Raw genomic sequence first — 24,008 nt, forward strand, 5'->3', positions numbered from 1 at the left:
ACTCTTCTAAATTTGCATTCTCAATCTCAGGAAGAACTTAGATCTCTAGCTGCTGAGCTTCATAGTAAGCTTGAAATTCCGGAGGCAATGGAATCGCATAAGCCGGCTTATAGGCTGAAGTACACAGAGCCAAGGAGGGAAAAAAAAACTCTAAATGATCTCAAACTGTCTTTTTCGTCTTTGTATATAAATAATTTAATGGGATTAGTCCATGATTCAACTACATGTTTTTGTTTCTTTTTATTACAGTAACATGTAAATGTGAAGTAGGAAAAACAAGTGTAAATATAGATTTTAAAGTGATCCTGGAAAAATTAAAAACATAATTGATAGTATATGTTTAGTTTTGATTGACCAATTATATGAGCCTTTCGTTAGCCTATACTTCAACATCATCTCATTCTTCCTGCCAAAACCAGTACTACATATTTTTCCCTTGAAAGAAGAGAGCAAAACACAAAATGCTCAGCTGCACGCTACTATTACTGTCTCTGATGTCGATGTCTCTACTGCTGCCATTGCAGCCGCAACAACAAACTCATCATCTCGTAGCTGTGAATGTCTGTTCTCATGATGATATCACTACTCTCACCACTGTAGCTGCCAAAAGTAACAATTTTTTAAGCATCTATTTCCTATTACAGTGGAATCAATGTTTCATATCGCGAAAGCGCCACAGTTCTTGATATTTTAGAGTTGTATTTTAGTTAAATGCCATCAAATGCAACAGTAGCGTTACAACTTTTTATACCAAATGTATTTTATCCCCTAACTAATAGCAATCCCTTTGAGGCTTTAGACACAAAAAAAACAGAAAGTGGCAGCATACCTGCAACAGCAGACAATATCTAAAAATCCTAATGAAGTATACAAGAATCCATTTAGACATTAGACTATACAATTGAACAAGGTTGTTTTGACCAAAACATATTTGAATCAACCATTCAAATTAGTTTATAAAGTTATTTGAAATCCTTAGTGTCACAAGGGTAAAATGTGCCTGATATGCATGTTGACTTATTTTTTTACATTCTACGATGTGTTTTTGTCGACTTATATTATCATTAGAAATGAAACTATTAAGACTACCCCAATATTTGGTCAGCAAAACAATTAAATTTTGTTTTCAGTTTAATGAAATTCCTTTTTCACTAATCAGCATTTCCCTATGAAATAACTTTGTGCTCTTAAATATGCACATATTTATCGGCGTGGCTATAAAGGAAAGCTACGCTGCCAACTTATTGAAAACAAACTCCCAGCGGAATCCTAGAAGAGAATATGATATATAAACTCAACGGGTTCTAAGCTTCTCTCAGTTGTTGCACACAGACAAAACAAATAGTAATACAATTGAACATCTCATCTTGTTATTGCTAGTAGTTAACAAATTTAATCCAACACATCATGTTTTGAGATGTATCAATCCCACAAGTTTGTCGATATATCCATATATCAAGTACTGGAGTGGACTTTCCTTAGCTTGAATAGCTGTTTACATATTATATATTTACTTGTCCTACAATAACACTGAAAAATAAACAAGAACACTGGAAAATTATAAACGTATCTAGTAATTTGAAAATGAACTCATATTTAGAGACAATTATTACATGAGAATGTTTATACTATACATATAATTTCATAAAGAACTCTGAGAATTTTTATTTTAAAAAAAAAGTGTTACATGAGAATGTCTATACTATATATACATATAATTTCATAAAGAACTCTGAGATTTTTTATTCAAAAAAAAGTGAAAAATACAACTACGTTTATTATCTTCGATCAGCAGCAACCGAAATAGCTAGTAGAGATAGAAAAGAGAATGATGATGTTTAGATAAGCCCTAGTGAATGCACGCACCCATCATCGCAGAACCTCTTGATAAGGTTGTTTGTGTCATATGCATATACAAATTATAATATATGCAAGACACCCATGGCACTACAAGAAAAAACTAGATTTACTATGGAAATTTGCTATAAACTGAATTGGTAGTTAATATTAGATCAATTGGCTACCATTTGGATACGCAGACTCTAACTATTTAATTTTAATTTATTTTTTAGGCTTAATAGGTCATTTGGTCCTCTAATTAATTTCCAGTTTTCATTTTGGTCCCATAAGTAATAAAACTCATGTTTTTGTCCCTCAGGTTTGCTTCCGTTAGTCAAATAAATCCCTGACGGTTAAGTTTAACCCCAAATGTCTATGTGACCATTGGATCTTTGGATCACGTTTGTGTATTGTATCTTACGATGTACCACCAACATATAACTTTTTTTCCCTTTGTTCATCTTCTTCCTCCACCTTTTCTTCATCTTCATCATCAAACATTCATACATTCAACACAACAACCCAGATTTTTTTTTACACCCACTTCATATATAATTTCGGATAAAATTTGATAGTAATTTTTATTTTATCACCCTATAAAATAAAATAATTTTTAATCTATATATTTTGTTTGATATAAGGGACAAATTTAAAACTCTTTCCTTTATTATACTATTCCATGTGTTGCTGTTGTGCTCCTTCTTCTTTTCCCTTGAACACTACCGCCCCTTACTTTCAGCCACCACAACTTCACCATTAGACCTCCTTCCACCACACCACAACCACCATCGCAATCCTCTCTTACTCCTCTTCAAAAATCACCCGTTTATTTTATAGATTGGTTAGATTTGAAAAACACCAATCATCACCTTCTCTCTTAATTTCCTGTCACTATGATCCTCTTTTTGAGAAATTAAACCAGCCATTTTTGCTCCATAACAACCTGAACAAAACCCCTAAACTTATTGCTTGATTGGAATTTCTGCCACCGTCTCGGAAAACTCAATTGCAATAATTTCATCCCATTAAAATATTAGCCCAATGGGTGTTGTTGGTGAATCGTTGTTGGGTTTTCATTGTGGTGAGGTTGAGTTCCTGAGATTCGATTGACAATATTGAGGGTTTGTGAGATTAAGCTTCTGTGAGAGGCTCGTTGAGATTGTTTGTTCCAACTCAGTTTGCTATTAGTGGAAGATTGAAGTTAATTAAGCAAGGGACTTCCTTATTTATGGTGACAATCGAAATTTTTGGTTTGGTTTTTTTGTTGTTGCTGTTGTTCATGTAAATGTATTAAGAGAATGAGATGATTATAAAGTTTGATGAATTTCTGGAATTTTTCCTTGCTTTTGTATGAAGATTATGAGGATGATGATGTTTATGTTGGTTAATTGGTTTATGTTGGTTGTGTTTTCTGGAATTTTTTTTTTTGAAGGTGATGAATGAGGGGAAGGAAGAAGATGAATAATGGGATATAAAGCTAGATGTAGTTGGTTCACCGTATGATACAATAGACATGCATGATCTAACCGTCCTCTTTTAATTAAAAAGATCGAACGGTTTAAATTAAAAAATTAATAGGATTTATGGTGGACCACTCTTAAAGTTGGTTCACCATAAATATTCGGGGTTAAATTTAACAGACAGAGATTTATTTGACTAACGTGGCAAATTTGAGGGACCAAAACATGAGTTTTATTACTTATGGGACCAAAATGAAAACTAGAAATTAATTAGAGGACCAAATGACCTATTAAGCCTATTTTTTATAAGTCACACGTTGAAAATTTACTATTTTCTTTTTTTTCCTCAAAAAAAAAAAACCGAAACACACATCTTTCTCTCTCGCGCGTGCGATACAAACTCTTCTCTAACCTCTTTCTCTTCCGCGATTCTTCGCCGCCGTCACCGACCTTCACTCTCCACCACCGTCACCTAATTCATCATTCTCCCTTCACTCTCATCTGCACCAAACGCTCGAATGGAATCCTCTTCACTCTCAATCGATTGATTCTTCACATGTTTATTGGTTGATTGATCGATTCTGAATTCCATTCCTGATCCAAGTTTTCTCATAATCGATTAGTGATTCCAAAATCGATTCTGAATCATTCTCCATTCTGAAGTCGCGCATTCCCTTTTGAATCTCTCGCGATTCCCTCTAAATCTCACAAATCAGCGGTATGTAGTTCCTCTGGATCTATTTTTCTTAATTTCAATTCAATTTTTCTAGTTTTGAACACATTAGGGTTTTGATTTTTTGATTTGATATTGTGCTTGTTTAGATTTGATATTTCTGATTTAATTACAAGTTGATTCTTAACTTTGATCACTGATTCTGAAATTCGATATTTCTAGCATGTATCGTATGCACTGCTCCAGCATGTATTGGACTGTTTGAGCATGTTTAGGCTTCATTGATCGAGCATGTAGATTCAACTTCAAATAGGTACTCTAGGTTATTTGATTTAAGCTTGGTTTCAGTTTATTATACTGTTTGATAGTGATATATTAATGTGTATGTTTATTGAATTTTTTGATTTTATAGAATTTTCTGTTTTAGTTTTCAGGACAGTGTTGATTCTTCTTGTTGCAAGAGTTTAGGGGAAGAGAGTAGAATTTCTCAAGCAGCTTCTTTCTGTAAGATTTAAGAGGAAGATAGTGTTGATTTCATTTTTGTTTGTATACCTTTTTTTGTTGATTTTGGTGCTACATACTTCTTTGTGAATATTGATTATGGTTTTACCATTTCAGGAGCACCATTTCCACATAGGTTATGATTTTTTAGTCATTGAAAATTTGTCTGTGCGCGTGGTATCACACATAGTTAGATTGTGAGTAGGATATATGTGCACGAGAGAAATCTTGTATTTTTGTTAGTGCGTGTACTTGCATTCTTGGACTTGAGGCCACACCAGAAGGGGTTGAGGATCAAGGGAAACTGACTCGAGTTGCTGCGGTATGTGGTCACGTATTTTTTCTTTATGATCGATACTTTCAAAGTTTTTGAAAATAAACACTGACCGAAACGTTTTGAATGACTTCTGATGTCAATTTGAAATTTACCAATAGTCTGTATGTGCGAAAATAGCCTGTGTGAATAACTTTGGATGTCAACTTTTGTGCTGTTCGATTCACTTATATTCACCAAAAATGGCAAATACTTGTTTTGGTGTTCTTGTGGAATAATTATCACTGGCGGCCATCTTCTTTCCTTTTTAGCCTCTTCATTATAAATGTTATTTACATTTCCCCTTTTTTTTCCCCTACATGCATGAACTCGTCTGGCACACCAAATGTCTATAAGCAGTCATAAACTTAGTGATGTTTCACTTTTTGAATAGGTGATCTTACACCTACAAATGTGAAGCATCTCCAATAGTCTCACCTTGATCCACATGATTTAAAATAAAAAACCCAATAGATTCTTTGCAAAGTTTGTTGTTTTCTCTTCATGCCTAATATTTGCTTTTATTTGTAAATAAACATGTTACTCTTTCAGTAATTTATGGTGTTTGTTGTCCTATTTATGTACTGTGATAAAGTTCATAATTAAGGATTATTTCTATTTCCCTGAATTCTCAACTGTCTCTTATGTTTTCAGTTAGTTTGTTGCTAATATTAATTTTTTGTTGTTGTAAAATTTCTGGTTTTCTGCTTATAGCATATTCATACTCTCTCTTGCTTACTCTGATGTTGCACTCGTCACGTCTTTGAGGGATGGAATGAATCTTGTCAGTTACGAGTTTGTAGTCTGTCAAGAAAAAAAGAAGGGGGTTCTCATTCTTTGTTAAGTAAGTACAACTTATTAGAATAATTATCTTTTATTTTAATTTCTATATTTCGGTTATATTAGGCTCTGAGTGGCATAAAGTAGGGGATAGCAGATGGATGATAAGCTAGTGGATTTGACATCTGATATTTGGTGTTATTGTAGTTTGCTGGTGCTGCGCAGTGCGCAGGAATGGGCAGAAACTATTGTTAGGTATACTATTAGTAGTCTCAATATCTTTGCTTATATATTCAGAGTCTGGTTTTTAATGAGGGTGGTGTATCTTATCAGGGTCTGTTAAATTTGTACCTAATGATTCATAATTTGGTCTGCAGTTAAGACTTTGAAATGTAACTCTGGAGGCTTTTTTAAAATGTGACTGGTAGTTATATGCTTGATTTTCCTAATTAATTAAAGTCGTCTCCTTGATTGTATCTTATTCTGTTGTTTTAGGTTAACGCCAGTTGCAGAACAGAGCCATCGTTCTGCTTCACTGTGCATATTAGAGCAACTTTAAAACTAAGACTATGGTTTGGTTTCAATGTGAAGATTGTGGATACAACCTCAAAAAACCTAAGTTACCCAATTACTTCTGATCTTGATCCGCCAACAAGGTTCGTTCTTATTCAATTCATGTTCATTTCGCATATTAATTAATTAAACGATGCTTAATTTTTCCGTTGTTTACGCGATGTAGCTTTCGTGCATTGACTGTGGACCAATGTTTGGCCGAGACACCATTCAGAACCACACAAAGTGTATTATAGAAGCCGTGAACCTCAAATTCTTATTCTCTTAATGAATTATTTTAATATATTGCCTCTATGCCTTGTGTTTTTTGCGAATGTCTGAATGTTAATTTATAGATTGTAGATTATAGGAATGTTTTTACATCCACATCAGCAGTTGATAATTTTAGCTAATTTATCATATTGTAGAACACAATGTGTAGGCCTGATGCAGAAGCGACAAATGAAATTAAAGCTACTGAGTGTAATTTGATAGATTATAGAATCAAACAAGGTATGCATTTGATAGATTTTACTTTTGTAATTGACTGAGTGTAACTTGAATTGACCGAGTGTAATTGACAGATTTTAGTTTTATTTAGATGATAGAGCATGTGACCGAAAAGGTGATATCTATACAAATAAAGAGTTTGGTTTGGGGTCACCTAAATTACGTGTATGCAAAAACAAATTTGGTGTGTGAAGCTTGTGTAACAGAGGAAGGAAATGTGACTTAGTAAACTCTGATAAGATGGAGGTAATTAACTAAAGTTATATTAACATCATATATATATATATGTGTGTGTGTGTGTGTGTGTGTGTGTGTGTGTGTGTGTGTGTGTTATAATAATTAGGTGTCTATCTTAATATTATTGATTGATAGTTAGATGCAATGTTGTATTATTATTGATTGTTGTTTAGTGTAAATAGTTCTTTATTTAATTTAATATTATTGATCGATAGTTAGATATGTCATATTGTAGTATTATTGATTGTTGATTAAATAATTCTTCTTTATTAGCGTAAATATTAACAAATGTTTCTTCTATCTTGCGTGCTGTCACTTTTAACAAGTGCTTCATTCTGTTTTGAAATATGGTTTTGTTCAGATTAATTGTGATCCAGTGGCCGCTGAAGTGCAGAAAATGCATAATCAAATTGAACAGCTGCAAGCTGATCCTTTTATTTTAGAGGCGATGCAAGTGGATCATTTGAGGAGATTCAGGTGATTCAGGTACATCATTATTTTACGGAGTAATTTCTCCAATTTGTGATGGTGCTTCACATTTCGAGGCATTAGGAAGCTATGTGAACAAAGTCCTCCACTTCAATTTTCTCTATAACTATGTTCTGAATGATTTATATTATCAGAATTCGTTCGCTAATTTCATCTGTCCATTAACTTACAGGTGTCACTGCCATCCTTTTTACTTGGGTTGCCAGCTTACTATGTCCTTGCTCTGTCTGAATCATCTTCTAACTTGTATCACTCTGATGGCATCAGGTCATTGGCTGAGACCCCATGTACCACTCTCTCCCTCCAAATACACAAACAACTGAACACAATGTTTAGTTTGGTGTTCTTTATTTTCATTGACAAATAATTTTACTTAGCTTGGATCCACCTTCTCTATGTATAGATATGGAAACCAAGTTTACACTGATGAGCTAGACTCTCTATGGAGATTCCCGAGCCAAATGGTTAGGTTATGAGGTACACACCTTCCAATCCTTCTCAATTTCAAATTTGGCTCAGATTAATATATGTTGCTAAAAGAAATTTATAATGTTTCAAGATTTTATCCATACATGATATACGTCCACTCTTGTCCTTTTGCACTATTGCATGTTTGGAGTTGTAGTACTGAACTTCAAATACATTGAAATTAAACTTGATTCATGCACGAATTACTAAAGTATTGTTGAACTAGTAGTGATGTCAAAGTATTAAGATTCATGCACTAGTTACTAAAGTATTGTTGAACTTGATATTTTCTTGCTACTTTTCTATTTGAGTTTTTCATAGATGCAAATATTGTTTGCTAAAATTATAACATGTAGATCATCTATGTTATCTGAAGTTTCATTTATATATCCTTTGAGTTCAATACTTGTCCCTATACTAAATAACATGTTCTATTTCAATTTCAATTATTGCTTAGGCTGATTTGGATATTCTGCATGAATTTTCAAGGAAGTTCCCTAGTCTTGTTTCCAACGAATAATATCTTGAGACTAAGGTCAATAGGACTGATGCTATGGTCAAATTCTAGCTTAAGAAAGTGCTCTGCATGGGAGTAGCTAATGGCAATGTCTTCTCGAGGTTACTATATATTAGAGCATTGATAATAGTTTTTATTTGTGTATTACCTCTGTAAACTTTGTCTATCTGACTTTACTAAAACATGTTTTCTGAAATTAATTTGAAATAGCCGCAAAAAGTGATCTATAGTTTCAAATTTATGTATTTGTTTAGGATTGGTTATGGATAGGCATTAAATTTTGTAAATTCTAATTTTAAAATTTTGCTATAGATTTGCTGAGAAAATGCTATGAAATGTCCTCAGTTTTATTGCTGTAGATTTGTTGCGAAATTGCTTTGAGAAGTCATAGTTATGTTGCTGCGGAAAATTTATTTTGAATGCTTTTTTGCTGCGGACTAACTAAATATTTGCTAGGATTTTTGTTTTACTTGCTACGGATTTACTAGGAATTAATTCCCTAGCAAATTTGTCTCTCAATCCATGCTACGGCTGATTCAATAGTTATTCCGTAGCATATCTCTAGCCAAATGGGTTTACTAGAAATTTGCTACGGGTTAGCTACGAAATTGGCCATAGCAAATCACATATTTTCTTGTAGTGTGGGTCAAATGTGACAAAATATAATATTAGAGTTTGTCCGTGACCGCGTGAGTTTAACTCAGTTGGCAAAGAGAATGCATAATGTATGCAAGATTTAGGGTTCGAATCTCGGACGCAAAAAAAAAAAATCAATTAATATAAATGAGACAGAGGGAATATTATTTTTTATTTTCAATACAATATTAAGTCTACTTCTTGGAGTTGGATTTGGAGGTTACCAATTGCTGAAAACCTCAAACATTTTTGTTAGTGATGCATGGCAGTCTTCCTACCAATGCCTTCAGAGGCTTACGCCATCTTACCACTAACACAACTTGTCAAAGGTGTGGTGCGGCTATAGAAAGTGATATGCATACTCTTCGCGATTGTCCTAGTGCAATGCCTATTTAGAGGTATTTTCGTTCCACTTATCCTAATGACTTTTACATGCAAGATTGTCAAAAGTGGTTTAAACACTATTCTATTATTGAGACGGGCACTATGTTCATAGTAACTTGTTTTGAGATTTGACGAAATAGAAATGAAGAGATTTTTCAAAATGTTGAAAAAGATCATTGGGCTTCTGTCAATAGTATATTCTCTTATCATTCCTCCATGGTTGTTGCTCTTGGTTCTGCCAATAAGCATTGTGTGGTGTGTCATGTTCGTTGGTATCCTCCCCCTGAAGGTTATATTAAAGTAAATGTGGATGGCTCTTCTTTTGGAAATCCTGGCAATGCAGGTTTTGGAGGTCTTTTGAGGAACGATAACGGTGCCTGGATTCATGGTTTTTCCGGATCTTGTGGTATAGCTTCTAATTTATTGGCTGAACTTTCAACTATAAGGAGAGGTTTTCAAATGGCTTGAGATCTTGGTTATAGGTCCATCATCTTGGAATCTGATTCCCAGATAGCCTTGGATTTGATTGCAGATACTACACATAATGATTTTCATCCACATGCAACTTTACTCTCTTTAATTAGAAAGTTCGCTTCTCTTCATTGGGTGATTTCCTTTACTCATACCTTACGAGAAGGCAATGAATGTGCTGATTGGTTGGCCAAGTTTGGTGCTACCAACGCCGACTCCTTGAAAGTTTGGACAACTCCTCCTCCTCAATTAGATATCATTTTACTTGGGGATATCTCTGGAGCGTTAAGGCGGCGAATTTCTTAGTTTTTTTTTCTTGTCCTTTTCTTGCTTTTTCTCTTAATAAAAAAAAGTCTATGTTTAGTTTAATGGTGACAATATTGCTTTTGAGTATATTGATATTATAAAATTGATTCTAACTAGAAATAAGTTGAATGTAAAGTACTCCATCCGTCCCAAAATAATTGAGTCATTTGCAAAAAAAAAAATGTCCCAAAATAACTGAGACATTTCACTTTTCAATACAATATTAATTACTTTTTTTCCTTTATAACTCTAATTAATATTACTTTCATCACTCTCAATTCAATATATTCCACTTCGCATTTATGATAGTGGAGAAGACACCAATATTTAACAAGAGCACTTAAAATCATTTTTCTCTCATTTATACATTCTTCTTAACATGTGTGAAATGAGCAACTTTATAAATTTTTGTATAGAAATTAATTCTAAAATCAAAAACTACAATTTCTAACTTCCAAGTATAATTAATTCTGCACACAAAATCAATTTTACTCGAAAACAGTCATTCATATCATAAACTAATTCTTCCTTCATAATCAATTTTACAAAGGACATTCATTTTTAAAAAGAAAAGATATTTATACAACTATTTTTTAACAATTTTCCTTTCTCACGCTCACATTATGATTTTACTTTTTCTCTATTTAATCTTCATAAAAATTGTCATTTAAATGGTAATTCAAATAACGCGACACTTTTTAAAACATTTTCCATTAATAAACATTTTGTTTTTGTTTGTTGTAATGTGAGTTCCGAAAATGATGATTCCCATTTCCACAAGAATCTTGAGTAAACATAGTGAGCACCAGCCGATTCTAGTGTTTTCCACAAGATGTAAGTTATTCAATCCCACGGGGCACTCACTCTTTCGAGAATCTTCCCACAAATCATCCCTCACCGTTAGATCATCTCCTGAAGACACGTGGCAGTCACATAAACCAAGATCTCCAACATGCATGATCAAGCATAGCCACAATTTTCATCAAAACTTACAATGTCACCTCCTACCACCTTCCCCTCTTTCATTATAAATAACACTTCACCCTCCACATTTCAACTCACCAATATTTTTTTCATTGTCAACAATCTCTCTTAATTATTAAGCATTCTCTCAAACACTTTACTTTCTCATAATTATTTTTTTAATCTCTCTCACAACAGCACTTAAACTTAAATTTTAAGCTATGGCACCAGAGCTTGTTCCAACGGCTGCAAAATCAGTTACCGGATTCACAAAGCCAGTGACGATACCAAAACGTGCTTATGTAACGTTTCTTGCCGGTAACGGTGATTACGTGAAAGGTGTAATAGGTTTGGCAAAAGGATTGAGGAAGGTGAAGACAGCGTATCCGCTGGTGGTAGCGGTGCTTCCAGATGTACCGGAGGAACACCGTGAGATGTTGGAAGCTCAGGGATGTATAGTCCGTGAGATAGAACCGGTTAACCCACCCGAAAATCAGACTCAGTTTGCTATGGCGTATTACGTCATCAATTATTCCAAACTCCGTATATGGGAGGTACACTTTACAGTACCCTATGCTATTTCCGTAGTGTGTTATTTCTACACGTCATCAAATATTTATTTCTGTTATTGTTTCTTTACACGTGGATTTTTGAGTCGGCTAGTTTCTTACACGTGGACACTTAGGATCCATACATATGACGTGTCACTTGCATTTCTAGTTCTAGATGAAAAAACCAAAAACTTAATTTTACCTAATAAAAATAATAATAACTTTGATTAAGTGAGGAATTTCGAAGGGACTTAATTACTTGTGTTCTAAGTAGGTAAATTATTTTGAACTTAGATCTATGGCGGCGATGTTGTTTACCATGGATTGATACCACAATTTTTCTCCTCAAAATCGAATTCAACCTACCTGCGTTGATTTTGTGCTGACTTGGAACCTTAGAGTGCGTGTCTTTTAAAGTCTTTGGTTTGATTCTTAACCCGTGATTTTTTGTGGTTTTTTAGCTTCTTAAGGGTAAATGGAATCAAGTTAGTCTTATCATTTATAATGAGTTAAAATTTACCAAGAGATCAAGAGACTAATGATTCAATGATAAAATAAATCTGTGCATCATAAAACTAGTAAGGAAAGTGTACTTATTTGAGCTATATATGTTTATGTTACAGTTTGTGGAATACAGCAAGATGATATACTTGGACGGAGACATTCAAGTTTATGAAAACATAGACCATCTCTTTGATCTACCAGATGGTCATTTCTATGCTGTGATGGATTGTTTTTGCGAGAAGACTTGGAGTCACACACCACAGTACAAACTCGGTTATTGTCAACAATGTCCAGAAAAGGTGCAGTGGCCCAAGGAAATGGGTCAACCTCCTTCACTTTACTTCAATGCTGGCATGTTCTTGTTTGAGCCAAGCATTGAAACTTACCACGATCTTTTGAAGACACTTAAAGTCACTCCTCCTACTCCATTTGCAGAGCAAGATTTCTTGAATATGTATTTCAAGGATATTTATAAGCCAATTCCATTGGTTTACAATCTTGTTCTTGCTATGTTGTGGCGTCACCCTGAAAATGTTGAGCTTCATAAAGTCAAGGTTGTTCACTATTGTGCAGCGGTAAGCAATGTGTATTTTGATAATTTTATTGATCGTGTGAATTAATTTGAAGTGCAGTGCATAAATTTTTACATGACTTGATTTTTCGATTTTGTTTAGGGATCAAAGCCTTGGAGATATACTGGGAAGGAAGAGAACATGCAAAGGGAGGATATAAAAATGTTGGTGAAGAAATGGTGGGATATCTACAACGATTCATCTCTTGACTACAACAAGAATTTGAGTGGAAGTGGTGAAGTACAAACGAATGGTGTTGAAATTGAGCCATTCGTACAGGCATTGTCTGAGGTTGGTCGTGTTCAATATGTCACAGCACCTTCAGCAGCTTAAACTGAACTGTTTTTTGGTGGACATGTCCATTCGTGCAATGGAAGCAAATACATAAAAAATAAAGTAAGGAATAACGATGGAAATTATGGAAGTGAGTAAAAAGTTTAGGTGCAACCGTTCAAGATTTTTTCTCAAGACAAGGGGAATGGTTGGTGTTAGATAGGATATTTCAGCTTTGGTGTGTTTTTATTTTATTTTTATATTTTGGGAATTTTGTTTGACTTCGATTTTGTTCATATGGGTTTGGTTCTGGCTTGTAATTTTCAAATATGTACATTATGTTCTTGTTGTTTTTTATTTTTGATTCTCTTGTTTGTTTTTGTAATCATATCAAGGGCAATTGCTTCGTTGTAAAGGGAAATGAAATATGAAATGCAAATGCAACGCAATTTTATCGTGTAAAGGGTCTCTTGTCTATTTCATGTGAAATTGTGGGAAGTTTTCCATGTCTGTATTGATCGGTCAATTTAGAAGGTTGGATTGTTGCTTAGCAAAGCAGTGTCTTTTATATTATCGAAAAAGAAAACATTGTCGTTTTTATTACTGGCAAATTAATAATTACCTTATATTGCGGCAGTGTAACATTCTTGTGTGAAATTGTTCCTCTTCGAATGGCAGAAGAAATTTTCAATTATCTCATCGTAATCGAATTATAAAAGTTTTAAGTTGTTTGGTGTTGATAAGCTGATCAATCAACGTGCATTCATGTTTTAAGTTGTTTGGTGTGGATGGTGTTGTGGTAGAAGGGGTTGAGAATGTGCGTAGTTTGTATTTTCTCATTTTTCTTTTCATTTTAAATTCTGTTCTATGGATCGTCTTGATATGGAAGCTCATCGGTCTCGTTCTTTGTCTTATAGAGAAGGAGCTGATCTGGTTAAGTCTTTCTGTTTGGAGGAGGTGAAGGTTGTTGTTTGGGATTGTGATAATTATAAATGCCCTCGAGCCGATGATATTAATTTTGATTTCTTTAAGGAGTTTTGGGATATCTTGAAGGATGATGTTTTGCGCTTCCTCGTGGAGTTCCATAGGAACGGAAGGCTGATCAAAGGGTCAAATTGTACTTTTATTGCACTTATCCTTAAGGTAGATAGCCCCCAGGTCTAAATGACTTTCAACCCATTTCTTTGGTGGAAAGTATGTACAAGATTTGTTTGGAGGAGGTGAAGGTTGTTGTTTGGGATTGTGATAATTATAAATGCCCTGGAGCCGATTGTATTAATTTTGGTTTCATTAAGGAGTTTTGGGATATCTTGAAGGATGATGTTTTGCGCTTCCTCGTGGAGTTCCATAGGAACGGAAGGCTGACCAAAGGGTCAAATTGTACTTTTATTGCACTTATCCTTAAGGTAGATAGCCCCCAGGTCTAAATGACTCTCGACTCATTTCTTTGGTGAAAAGTATGTACAAGATTTTAGCAAAGGTTCTACTGCGATCGATTATTAGGTCTGTTATTTCTAGCAAAGTAAACATTTTCAATTGGAAATAATTTTTATGTAAAAAATTGGTAGACCATACCAAATTGGAAAACTTGAAGGATCGTTTGCAATATGCATTTTCGTAATTGATTAGGTTTTTTTTTACCTCAAATAATTATGATGAATTTATTACTAGTGTTTATGTATTTTCTTGATTTTTTTTTTTGACCAAATGTATTTTCTTGATTTATAACAATTGTAAAATATGTAATAAATTTATCAAAATGCCAAAAAACTTCCATTAACCTCAAGAGTAACTTAAATGGGGGATATATTGACTCCAAGAGTAACTTAAAAGAGTTACTCCAAATCTCCACCATTAATATTGTTTTAATCTAATGGCCCAAAATAAAATTAATTACACTAATAAGAGCTATACCGTAGGCTAAATCAATTCTAAAAAGCGTTCAACAACATCTCTCCATGGCTGCCGTCTTCTCCTTGATTGCTCAATAACATCTGGAATTTACAAAATTGCTTGAAAACATTAGATATTGGCTGACCTAACTCTCCAATTTCTCAAAAATCTCCCAATCACAACTTTATAATTCTGAAATTATTATTGTTTCTTCTACTTTCTACTTTTCTATGTGCATGATGCTTTCTTCTCCATTTATCAAAACTCTTTTTTTTAGAAGATTATTTCATCTTTTTATTTTCCAGATCTTTCTCTAATGTTATATCGTAAGGATCACATCACATTCAAATTATTGATTTCATTCCCTATCCCAAGCACTAAATCCACATCCTTTTTTTTCCTGCTAATTCCACGTTATCGAAAGAGAATAAATTGGGGGAGAAACTCATGGATTAGAGCTCATGGATAGTAACAGTGACGAGAGTAGATTTTTTTCGTTGAAGTTTTCTGAAAATTAAAGAGTGGCAATTAAAGAGGGATATTTGAGAATACGTTGGCGGAGGAAATCCATAAGCGGATCACATCAGTGTCAATTAAAAGCCACTAGATTTAAAAGATTAGAGGGTTAAGATTTGGAGTAAGTGTATAGACTTACTCTTGGAGTCAATATATCCATCCTCTTAAAATTATAATCATAGTAATATAAATGCATTTCAAATATCAAATGTTGCTAGCATCACAATATCCACATGATCTTCTTGTATCCATGACGAATTAAGGTCACTTGGAAAGTGCAATATCGACACGTTTTTTTTCTTTCTTTCTTGAGCAGCACAATATGGTTGGGATTAGGATTTGTTTAAGAGACGGGTTTGGAATGTTTGTAGTAGCAACTAGCAACTTTGTGGTAGCAACTTATTTTTAATTTGTTAGCACCTAGCAGTTATCGAGTGGATGCAGGAATTAAAAGTTCAACCAAATTATTTTTACTTTGGATTCGAAGAATAATGTAGACTCTTTTTTTAGGGAATAGACTCTTTCAACTTGTCGGTCAATAATAGAATCGAGGTAGTTCTATAAAATAGATGTCGTAGTACTTTATCATGTTTTATAACAACTCTTGTGTCGAGATATACTTGCTTATAACCTTGCTATGGTAACCGTATACAACGCAAACTCTTGGCTTTATTTTGACATTCTCCTTTATATTGATCCTTTAATTTTTAATGAAATTTATCAGTTTTTTTTTGTCAAAAAAGTTTTTTTAAAAAAAAGAATCAGTTCTGATTGAAATTCTGCATACAGGTCTTTGCAATCACGTTTCAATAAAATAACATTTCCAAACGAGTTTATAAAAAAAAATATTTGTAAATGAGACGAATAGTAAGAATAAATATACTTAATTACATGTTCCTTTGCATAGAAGACACTCTCACATTTATGTAAGTAAAAATAATTTGAGAACAAAAAAAAAAAGGAAGTTTTCAATGATTTACCTTCAGAATCGACTAACTGAAAAATCAATTACCGTCACAAACGGTATATGATTTAATTTCTTGCATATTTTACCATGATTGTGAATCACGATTTTCTAGCATAACTGATTCGATATATATGATCACAAATAAGGCTACAAAGTTATGATGGAGAGGCAAAGGAAATTAATGCCAATTGATATGCTAACCGAAAAGGGAAATTAAATATTGTACCAAATAAGATACTAATATTATTATGAGAAAACAATATAGTAGTTCAACATCCAAGCTGAAAAAAAAAAATCCCTAGATAAAAAAAAAGGGATCTCTAATTAAATTTTCCTAAAAGGGGAAATAAAAGATCATCCTACAAAAAAAAAGAAGATCTGAAGTACGGAAAGGAAAATGCAGAAGCAAAAGTTCAGAAAAACTATAATGTAAAACTTATACAAATCAATTGGTCACATAATAACACAATTGTTGTTTGTATCATGGTAGTGCTGGAGTTGTTGATGTTGCAATTGTTCTGGTGCAGATGGTGGAGGCAGTGCTAAAACACCATTGGATAGGTAAGGATCAGATTGATATTGAATATGATTATAGCTAGGTACCACATTTCCAGATGGTGCAGGTAGTGCGAAAACATCGTTGGATCGGTAAGGATCAGATTGATATTGAATACGATTACAGCTAGGTACCACATCTACATGTCCACCGTTATATTCATTATAATGGTATCCGCGACCATGATTGCCATTATATTCATTATAGCGGTAATCACGACTGTGGTTACCATTATATTGATTATTCCCGTATCCATAACCATGGTTGGAGTTGCCATGGTTGGAATTAGGGTGAAAGTGAGAATGTCCACCGCCACCGCCACCACTGCCGCCAACAACATTAGCAGCAATGAGTTCAGCATGTTTCCCAGCTTTTGTTATTTCGGTCAAAAGCTTACTTGGATCTATTGCCCCAGAAATTCGAATAATACCATGTGTTGCATCGATAGTAAAGGAAACATCTACAAATCCAATTCCAATAATATGATTAAAATGTAAGTAAATATTAACAGATCAATAAATCGATTTGCATAGACCAATTACAGAAAATAAAATGTTAGACCAATAACTCGATTTTTTTGGCTACAAGTATACAACTAATAACTCAATTCAATCGCTTTAATTGAGTTTTCTCAAGATTTATCTGTTTATTTCATTAGGGTTTAATTACATACCCCCAGGCCGACATCTATTTAGGGTTTTTTAGATCAAAATAAATTTAATTTCGATTAATTGATTTAGAGATTAATTTAGGGTTTGATTAGATCAAAATAAATGTAATTTTGATGTAAATTGATTTAGAGACAATTTTTTAGAAACTTTCAAAAAAACAAACGTCATTGTTGTATATCTCCATCTTCTATTAAAAATGATTTTTTTTCCCTCAAAAAAATGCTCACACGATATAATTTAAAACATAAAAAATGATTTCTTAAAAAAAGTGGTTTTATCTCCAAATAATCTTTAAAACAAATGTACTATTACACGGTTAAAACATTTTCAACATCTCTTTTAAGATAGGATCAAAATGGTGACCACAAATAACTACTATATAAAAAGTGTGTAAATTCTTACCTTTGATACTCTTAATCACTTTTGTAATGGATTTCTCCCAACCAGCAGATTGAGTATCCACTTTCAGCACACAGATCTATGGAAAAAAAACATATGTACACATAAATAAGAACTCAACCTAGCACAAATAATTTTGAGGTATACACAAAAAATAATGAAAAACGTTGAAACCACATAAATAAATGAAAAAATGGGAGCATCGTTTGCGTACATACCATGTTACGATAGGAGGAATCCATTGAGAATTGATAATAAACTAGAAATTGAAAGAGAATCTGATAGTGTGTTTTTTTATCGCCTTTATTACTTTGGGGTAAAATGCGTTGAGAACCTCTACTATTTATAGGTCTCTATCAGTCGGTAATCTCGGTGGATTAATTAACATTAATGGTCTTAATATTGTATAGAACAATGTAATGGAAACAATTGATTTTTTATTTTCTAAACAAGGATTTTTTTCTGTAACAAAAAAAACTATATTAAACAAAACTAAGGCCAAAACTTTATTAAACAAACAGCAATGCTATGCAGTACGGGATATATATGCACGGGATTTGATGAAACGGAAAAAAGCACTAACCATACAAGGGTAAAGTTGTCATATAAAAATGGATTGAGGATAAAACTGTAATAATAAAGTCACAGTAAGTGCATTCGTTGTTTTTCGTTAAAATGGTTCGAGGATAAAACTAAAGCCCATGTCATAATATTCAACGATGAAATTTAAAAGAAAGAAAAAAAAAATCAACCATGATTTTTTTATCATGTGCCCCTGCACTCGTATCTTCAACCCTAAAAATCACTAAAAATGTCAATTATATCCTTTTTGACATTTAATTTCTTACACTTTTAATTTTTCACCCTCACGTTGATTTTAACCCTACATTACAAATCCAATATTTGAAAAGACTTCCGTTTACTTAAACTATTGGAAAACTATGATTAACATTTTTGCTATTCTATTTTTTACGGAAAAGCTATAAAAATCCATTCTGGTTTGGTAAAAAAGTATAGGAAAATCAAAGTAAACATTTCCCATCGTCGATAATTTTTATAAAAAATGGGTAGACCACACTGAAATGTAAAACTTGAAAGACGTTTCAGATATGCATTTTTGTACGATGGCAAAATGGATACCTCACATAAAATGTAACGGTGAGAATATAAATGTAGAGGTATATGCCTAAAATTTTAATCAACCATAGGTACTTCTTTGGGGTTTAACATGGGAAAGGGGAATTGTTTCCCACCATGGGAAAGTTTTTTTTGTCCATTGGATCAAATGAGAAACACAACCTTATCATGGTCTATCAACACTTAATTATTTTTTCACTTTGTCTTTCACTCCAATTCTCTCTCTGGTCTCCAGCATCCCTCAATCACCCACCAACAACATCAAGCATAAAATAAAATCCAGGAATGGCTTACCATCAGCAAGTTCCTTTCACTTTACTCACTACAAAAGTCCTTTCTTTCATTCATTAAATCGAAAACTAAAAAATTATATTAACAAATTATGAGTGGAATTATATTAACAATCAATAGCCACTGTTGTTCTTTTATTTATATTTGTATATCGATTACTATTACTGCTTTTCTTATAATCATTTTTGTTTTTCTTTCTGGAGTTTGTGTTTCTTCATTGTTCTTTCTTTATGTTGTTGCGGATGACCGGGAGATGATTAGCCTGCAAAATAATAAAATATAAAGTAAAACCTGAGGCGTGACTATGTCACTGGACTAAGGAATTATCCGCAAGATTGCGCAATTCCCCCAGAATACAACAGGTTCTTCCCGGCGATAATCATACCGAGGCTATCAAGACACGAGAAAAATATTGACATAGTTACTCAGGCACTTAGTATTTTTTGTTTAAAAATGGAGGAAGAAAAGAAAACAATAGAAAACAATATATGTATTTCTTCATAACGTGAAAGCAAAAGTTCTTGGTTTATAAAGAAAACAATTTCTCTTGTAAGTAACCGCTACTTCCCCTTAAAAGCCAATATTAATTATTAATAATAATCACTAATGAAAATATGTTTAGGTTGAGCTAGTTTTTTAGGAAAACGGAAACACAGGTGTACAAATACCAAGTCAAATACATTTGAGACACTTAAAGCACATTGAAAAATATTAAGTCTAACAAATATCACCTATTAAATAGGTAGATTATTTCAAAAGAAGTTACACAAGTTATGGTAAAATGTAAAGTGACATTCTGTCAAAAACAGCTTCTTAAGCATAAGGCAGCAAAATTAATTTTCTCAATAAAATTAATTAAAACATTTATTTATAATAAAATAAAATAACTTTTGAAATATCTCAAATATACAACAATCCCCCACATATTTCAAAGGTTTTAAATTAAACTATTTTGCCTGAGTCACCTTTGAGTGTGATGCATCAAACTGGTGTAGCAAGCTATATGAACCAGTGCTAGAATGATATACTTAACACACAGTGAATTGGTGTAGCAAGCTATATGAACCAAAGACACTTGACGTATGTTAGAGGCCTATCATTCGCATCACACCCCCACATTTCTCGTGTTATCGCTGTGTTGCGCATTTAGGCCGTGCGCGTGTCTGGTTTTCATGAGTGCTCTAGAGACCCGCCACGGTCTCATGCAAGCGGCCCCACTTGACACTCATATAGGTGATTCCATCCAGTGCATGCTACAATCATGCACCACCCATAAGGGCTTATGGTAATCATTAAAAGCATTTAAAGCTTACCCCTCAAATTTAAAATTTAATTAGCACTTCTCATTGGCATAACACTAGGAAAAAGACAACAATTTAGTGCTAACATAACTAACAAGTGACTTGTTTTTCCCATATGAACCTTTTTCATGGGATCTCCAATCATAAAGGTTGGGTTCCCATCACTTGTCGTTTTCGAGTGGCATAGTCTTATTTCCTTCTTTTTCTTCCCGGGGTTTTTATCAACGAATTCGTTAAATTCACAAATATTGACTAAGACGTCTCTAAGTCAATTAATCCCATATTTCGTCGAGTCTATAAAAATAAACTCGGTTTTCACAATAAATTTATGCAAATTTTCTTATACGAAGTAAGCCACAACATATTCATCAATAAAATAAATCTATTTATTTTATTGGTTAAAACTCAATTATCATCATTGTATTATTTGAATACAATGGTTTATCCTCTCTAAATAATATCACTTGTGCTGTCAAATCAACTTCCTTAATGTGGTTTATCAAGTCTACTTAAATAAATTCCAAGCGACAACGTATCCACAAAGGAGAAAACTAAATCCAAAGATAAAGTTACTATTCAAGTCTATTTAAAAACTTTAAACAACAAACCCCCCACATTTGATTAATATAATGCAATGTGTAGATTTCTTTTAGAGATCAACTTGAATAATTTTCAGTGACAACACTCTCACCATGGAGAAAACAAATCTCCATAAATAACATAAGCAAAGTTTATTAACCATCACTGTATTACTATAATACAATGGATAATCTATAATATACCATATAATATTTTATGGTATTTCTCAATATCCCATAATTCTACCATAAATTAATTGATAAGATATCTCCTCAATTTTCTTTAAATAAGTGTTATCATCATTCAATTATTTTAATACAATGGCTCAAGAAAAGTCTCATTTGCTTCCAAGAATGTAAGTACGCTAGCATGTTAAAATGTGAGAACATTTATACTCATAAAATTTCAACATTAGAAAACATGTCTCAATTCTACTCATTTAACTCAAATAATTAGCCAAACAAAAAATAATAATTATTTCATTTACTTTTAACATGGCACTGCTATGTTCTAACACAATGTCATGCATATATTTCATAAATTTCTCAAGAATGTTTCTTGTCAATGCACTTCAAATCATATAACCATGGTCAACTTTTAAATTTCAAGTTAAATATTATTTTGGCATAACAGCCTTATAATGATCATAATTCTAATAAACACTCGGTCAAAAATGACTACTTGCATCATTATTAATTCAAATTCAGGTCAATATAGTTATTTTGATTCTTATACCAAGATAACACAAACTAAATCACTCTCATTAATTAATTATACATGCATGCCTAATAGCACAATCGACTGAATAATCAAATAAGCATATATGAAACAATGGTATAAATCTAGGGTACACTCATAAAAAAATAGTGGGCAACATAATATCCCAGCTTGACTCAAATAACTCATTGACTTAGAATTTCATATGATCAAATTAAAGGATATCAACCAAAGCTTTATCATAAAATTATATGAAATTATAATAAGAACTAGTCATATTTGTCATCATACGGTATAAATTGTTCACTCCCAAATCTATGAGGGTTAGCTTCTTCCTAGAATCAATAACACATTTTCTATGTTTAAAAGATTTTTCCAGATCCATAGGATTGTTCATGCTCCACACTAAGCCAGTAATTATATTAAAATCAACAGCAATCAAACATTTCGGCGTTGGATGATCAAAGAGTTAAAAATAATAATAGATTCAAAATCGTTTTTTTTTTTTTTAAGCATGTTCATCCAAAAGTCATAATACCTTCACACAAATCTAAACATAGGAACGATAATGTTTAGAGTATGTACCTGGCTCGTGGGTAGGTTTAAGAGAAGAAAGATTTAAATTACCGATGAACTCCAAAACATATATCCATTCATTGTCGTAGCAAGGACGGTACAATCCCCGACTTCTCGTTGCCATGATCACAATCGTCTCCGGCCAATAATTCCTTAGATTGTTGTTGCGGATGACCGGGAGATGATTAGCCTGCAAAATAATAAAATATAAAGTAAAACCTGAGGCGTGACTATGTCACTGGACTAAGGAATTATCCGCAAGATTGCGCAATTCCCCCAGAATACAACAGGTTCTTCCCGGCGATAATCATACCGAGGCTATCAAGACACGAGAAAAATATTGACATAGTTACTCAGGCACTTAGTATTTTTTGTTTAAAAATGGAGGAAGAAAAGAAAACAATAGAAAACAATATATGTATTTCTTCATAACGTGAAAGCAAAAGTTCTTGGTTTATAAAGAAAACAATTTCTCTTGTAAGTAACCGCTACTTCCCCTTAAAAGCCAATATTAATTATTAATAATAATCACTAATGAAAATATGTTTAGGTTGAGCTAGTTTTTTAGGAAAACGGAAACACAGGTGTACAAATACCAAGTCAAATACATTTGAGACACTTAAAGCACATTGAAAAATATTAAGTCTAACAAATATCACCTATTAAATAGGTAGATTATTTCAAAAGAAGTTACACAAGTTATGGTAAAATGTAAAGTGACATTCTGTCAAAAACAGCTTCTTAAGCATAAGGCAGCAAAATTAATTTTCTCAATAAAATTAATTAAAACATTTATTTATAATAAAATAAAATAACTTTTGAAATATCTCAAATATACAACACTTTATTGTGTGGGCTGTGGAATCTAGGTTTGAAAAAGGGGGAAAAAATTAAATCTTGATGGATGGATATAGAAGCAGACAGCAATACCCAAAACAAATTAAATCGTGATGGAAGAATGGAACGGTTGCTTCCGGTTTTTAGGCTCTCTAGCGCCCAGCTTATGCTTGTTTTGCTGGGCTGCTCTGTTGTTCTTGTTGCTGGGCATTTCTTTTAATAGATTGGCTATTAAAAAAATATGTAGAATGGTGGAGAGAGAATTGTAATTAAGTGTTAATAGACCATGATAAGGCTGTGTTTCTCATTTGATCCAATGGACAAAAAAAACTTTCCCATGGTGGGAAACAATTTCCCTTTCCCATGTTAAACCCCACCCTTCTTTGGATTACACATTGCAAGCCTAGTTAAGGAGAAACGAATCCTAGAAACAATTTTCCTTAATTTGATTATCGATTTCCTATTCAGATTGATAAATGTGAAGGGGGTGTAATTAAAAATAAAATAAAATAAGCATGAATAAAAGCAGCTATCGAAGGAAATATCACAATTTATGTAAATTTTATGAT

The 24,008-nt window shown here is 32.9% G+C and overlaps 2 protein-coding genes and 1 long non-coding RNA gene across 3 annotated transcripts; 2 read left to right on the top strand and 1 right to left on the bottom strand.

The window, feature by feature from the left end:
• Positions 1 to 6,723: 6,723 nt before the first annotated feature.
• On the top strand, positions 6,724 to 8,069 carry LOC146911153 (uncharacterized). The gene is made up of 4 exons (XR_015020668.1): positions 6,724 to 6,874; positions 7,227 to 7,342; positions 7,527 to 7,621; positions 7,758 to 8,069. It is a non-coding gene; the product is annotated as an uncharacterized LOC146911153 (long non-coding RNA).
• Positions 8,070 to 11,196: 3,127 nt separating this feature from the next.
• Positions 11,197 to 13,462, top strand: LOC146911154 (galactinol synthase 1-like). Its single transcript, XM_085723478.1, has 3 exons — positions 11,197 to 11,653; positions 12,274 to 12,729; positions 12,829 to 13,462. The coding sequence occupies exons 1-3, from the start codon at positions 11,321 to 11,323 to the stop codon at positions 13,057 to 13,059; spliced, it is 1,020 nt and encodes a 339-aa protein (XP_085579604.1). The 5' UTR covers positions 11,197 to 11,320; the 3' UTR covers positions 13,060 to 13,462.
• A 3,133-nt stretch (positions 13,463 to 16,595) lies between these two features.
• Positions 16,596 to 23,438, bottom strand: LOC146911155 (uncharacterized). Its single transcript, XM_085723479.1, has 3 exons — positions 18,220 to 23,438; positions 18,005 to 18,080; positions 16,596 to 17,391 (listed from the first exon to the last, which is right to left on the bottom strand). The coding sequence occupies exons 1-3, from the start codon at positions 18,241 to 18,243 to the stop codon at positions 16,829 to 16,831; spliced, it is 663 nt and encodes a 220-aa protein (XP_085579605.1). The 5' UTR covers positions 18,244 to 23,438; the 3' UTR covers positions 16,596 to 16,828.
• Between the last annotated feature and the right edge of the window lie 570 nt (positions 23,439 to 24,008).

The sequence above is a fragment of the Medicago sativa genome, chromosome 7 (assembly GCF_051527215.1).
Source record: "Medicago sativa cultivar Bolivia chromosome 7, Bolivia_mono, whole genome shotgun sequence".
Taxonomy (NCBI): domain Eukaryota; kingdom Viridiplantae; phylum Streptophyta; class Magnoliopsida; order Fabales; family Fabaceae; genus Medicago; species Medicago sativa.

Coding starts and splice junctions, on each gene's coding strand:
- LOC146911154 (XM_085723478.1), top strand. CDS start 11,321: ATGGCACCAGAGCTTGTTCCAACGGCTGCAAAATCAGTTACCGGATTC. Junction 11,654..12,273: donor CCAAACTCCGTATATGGGAG/GTACACTTTACA, acceptor TTTATGTTACAG/TTTGTGGAATACAGCAAGAT. Junction 12,730..12,828: donor TTGTTCACTATTGTGCAGCG/GTAAGCAATGTG, acceptor GATTTTGTTTAG/GGATCAAAGCCTTGGAGATA.
- LOC146911155 (XM_085723479.1), bottom strand. CDS start 18,243: ATGGATTCCTCCTATCGTAACATG. Junction 18,081..18,219: donor ATTCCTCCTATCGTAACATG/GTATGTACGCAA, acceptor TTTTTTCCATAG/ATCTGTGTGCTGAAAGTGGA. Junction 17,392..18,004: donor AGTGATTAAGAGTATCAAAG/GTAAGAATTTAC, acceptor TTGGATTTGTAG/ATGTTTCCTTTACTATCGAT.